Below are 2,882 nucleotides of genomic sequence, written 5' to 3' on the forward strand. Positions count from 1 at the left end.
ACTCTTAGAGACTTCATGCATCCTACTAGAACAAGGTCACCATCATGCATAGTTTTCCCTCCTGATGCATCACGTTTTAATTTTAAACCTGGTATCATTGAACTTCTTCATACTTTTTATGGTTTTGAGTCTGAAAATCTATATTTGCAATTAAGGGAATTTGAGGAAGTCTGTAACACATGTACTGATCAAAATTGTAGCATGAATATAATCAGGCTTAAGTTTTTTCCTTTCTCACTAAAGGATAAAGCTAAAACTTGGCTACAAAATCTTAGGTCAGAATCCATTCGAACTTGGGATGAAATGCAAGCATAATTTTTGAAAAAATTCTTTCCACCCCACAGAACAAAATCTTTCAAAAAACAAATTACAACTTTCACTCAAAAATCAGGAGAAACCCTCTACCAATGTTGGGATAAGTTTAAAGAACTACTTAACATTTGCCCACACTACGATTTTGAAACATAGAGATTGTCTTATTTCTACGAGGGATTAACATTTCAAGGTAGACAAGTTATTGAAATGATGTGTAATGGTGAATTTAGGGATAAAAGTCCTAAAGATGCATTAGACTATCTTGACTATATAGCAGAGAATGTACAACACTGGGATACAGTTGGGTCTTATGAGTCATTAAGTAATCCCCAGTCATCTCCATCTGGTGGAGGCATGCATAACCTTAGGGAAGACCATGATTTTCAAGCCAAATTTATATCCTTAACTAGAAAAGTCGAAGCATTAGAGTTGAAAAAGAATGATAATGTAAAATCTGTTCAAAATATTTTATGTTATGTTTGCGATTCTACTGACCATTCTATGTAGGACTGTCCAACTTTGCCAGCTCTGAGAGAAAGTTTGCAAAAATAAGTAAATGTCGTTGACAATTTCAAAAGGCCTAATCCAAATCCATATTCCCAAACTTACAACTCTAGTTGGAAAAACCACCCAAATTTTAGTTGGAGAAATGATAATGATGCACTCGCAACCAGTTCCTCCACGTCAAAATTTCCAAAATTCCCAGAGTTACCAACCCTTTGTCCCACCACCAAGAAAAACTCTGGAAGACACATTGCATTCGTTTATTGAAAAACAAGAGTCAATCAATAACCAAACGATGCAAACCTTAACCAATTTGACATAAATTATCTCCAAACTTACATCTGCTCTGACCATGCATGAAAAAAGAAAGTTTTGTGCTCAACCTGAACAAAAACCCAAGAGTCAACAACATCCTCAAATGGGAAATTCAGGAAACCAAAACATGAGTCAAGTCAAATAAGTTATAACCCTTCGTGATGGTAAAGTGGCCTAAAAACACATTGTGGACCCTCGTGAAACTAGTAAAGATTCAATTTTAGAAAATATGGAAGAGTCTGTCGAACCTTTAACCCATGAAGAAATAACCAACTCTTCTCTTGTACCCCCATTTCCTCAAGCACTAATCAAGCCAAAGAAATCAAACCACAGTCCAGAAATTTATGAAGTTTTTAAACAAGTAAAGGTCAACATTCCTCTACTGGATGTCATTAAATATGTACCTTCTTATGCTAAATTTCTGAAAGATCTGTGCACGGTGAAAATGAAACATAAGGTGCAAAAGAGAGCTTTTTTAGCAGAACAGGTAAGTTCAATTCTCTCAACCAATAGTGCTTTGAAATACAAGGATCCTGGTTGTCCAACTATTTCTTGTACTATTGGGGATCATAAAATTGGACATGTTCTACTTGATCTTGGTGCCAGTGTTAATTTGCTTCCTTATTCAGTTTACCAACAACTCAATCTCGGTGAGTTAAAACCAACTTCTACCACTCTTTTACTTGCTGATAGATCGATTAAAGTTCCAAGAGGAATAATTGAAAATGTATTAGTCCAAGTCGATAAATTCATATATCCTGTGGATTTTATTGTTTTGGAAATGGAACCAAATGCTAATGAATGCAAACAAATTCCTGTTATATTGGGTCGACCATTTTTAACTATTGTTAATGTTTTGATAAATTACAGGAATGGATTAATGAATTTATCTTTCGGCAACATGACACTGGAACTCAATGTGTTCAACATGTGCAAACAACCTTACCACCAAGAAGATGATGATAATGAGAATGAGGAGATTGATCTCATCGAACCAATCATTAAGGAACACATTCAGGATGGGAATTTTACAAACTCTGCTGAAATTTGTTTTGCTGGTTCTTTTGAATCAAGTAAGGAATTAGATTTTGATACTGCTAACATATGCCCTACACTTGATTATATGCAGGTACCTATAAGTGACAATGACCAATCGAACTTTGAAGATACGATATAACCTGAAGAACCAAATGAAGAGGAAGCACCAGAACTCGAATTAAAGCCCTTACCAGAAGAATTGAAGTATGTCTATCTCGGAGAACAACAGACATATCCGGTGGTAATTTCTTCCCAGCTCACGAATAATCAAGAAGGTAAATTGCTATCTATACTAAAAAAGCATAAAACTGTATTTGGTTGGACCTTAAAAGACATAAAAAATATTAATCTTTTAAAATGCCAAAACAACCTGTCAACCACAAAGAAGATTAAACCCTCATATGAAAGAAGTGGTAAAGAATGAGGTCTTTAAACTACTAGATACATGAATTATCTATCTTATCTCTGATAGTAAATGGGTAAGTCCAACACAAGTAGTATCAAAGAAATCTGGAATAACTGTTGTAAAAAATGAAAAAGGTGAACCAATCCCAACATGAATTCCATCTAGTTGGCGCATGTGCATTGATAATCTAGAAAAAGTTTTGGAAAGGTGCAAAGAAAAAGAGCTAGTTTTAAATTGGGAAAAATGCCATTTCATGACCACTTCTGGAATTGTCTTGGGCCATGTTGTGTTTTAAAAAGGACTT

General features: G+C 34.8%; 1 protein-coding gene across 1 annotated transcript; it reads left to right on the plus strand.

The window, feature by feature from the left end:
• Positions 1–1,363: 1,363 nt before the first annotated feature.
• LOC127900312 (uncharacterized) lies at positions 1,364–2,311 on the plus strand. Its single transcript, XM_052434943.1, has one exon. It carries the CDS (start codon positions 1,364–1,366, stop codon positions 2,309–2,311), a length of 948 nt encoding a protein of 315 aa, XP_052290903.1.
• Positions 2,312–2,882: the final 571 nt, after the last annotated feature.

The sequence above is a fragment of the Citrus sinensis genome, chromosome 2 (assembly GCF_022201045.2).
Source record: "Citrus sinensis cultivar Valencia sweet orange chromosome 2, DVS_A1.0, whole genome shotgun sequence".
Classification (NCBI taxonomy): domain Eukaryota; kingdom Viridiplantae; phylum Streptophyta; class Magnoliopsida; order Sapindales; family Rutaceae; genus Citrus; species Citrus sinensis.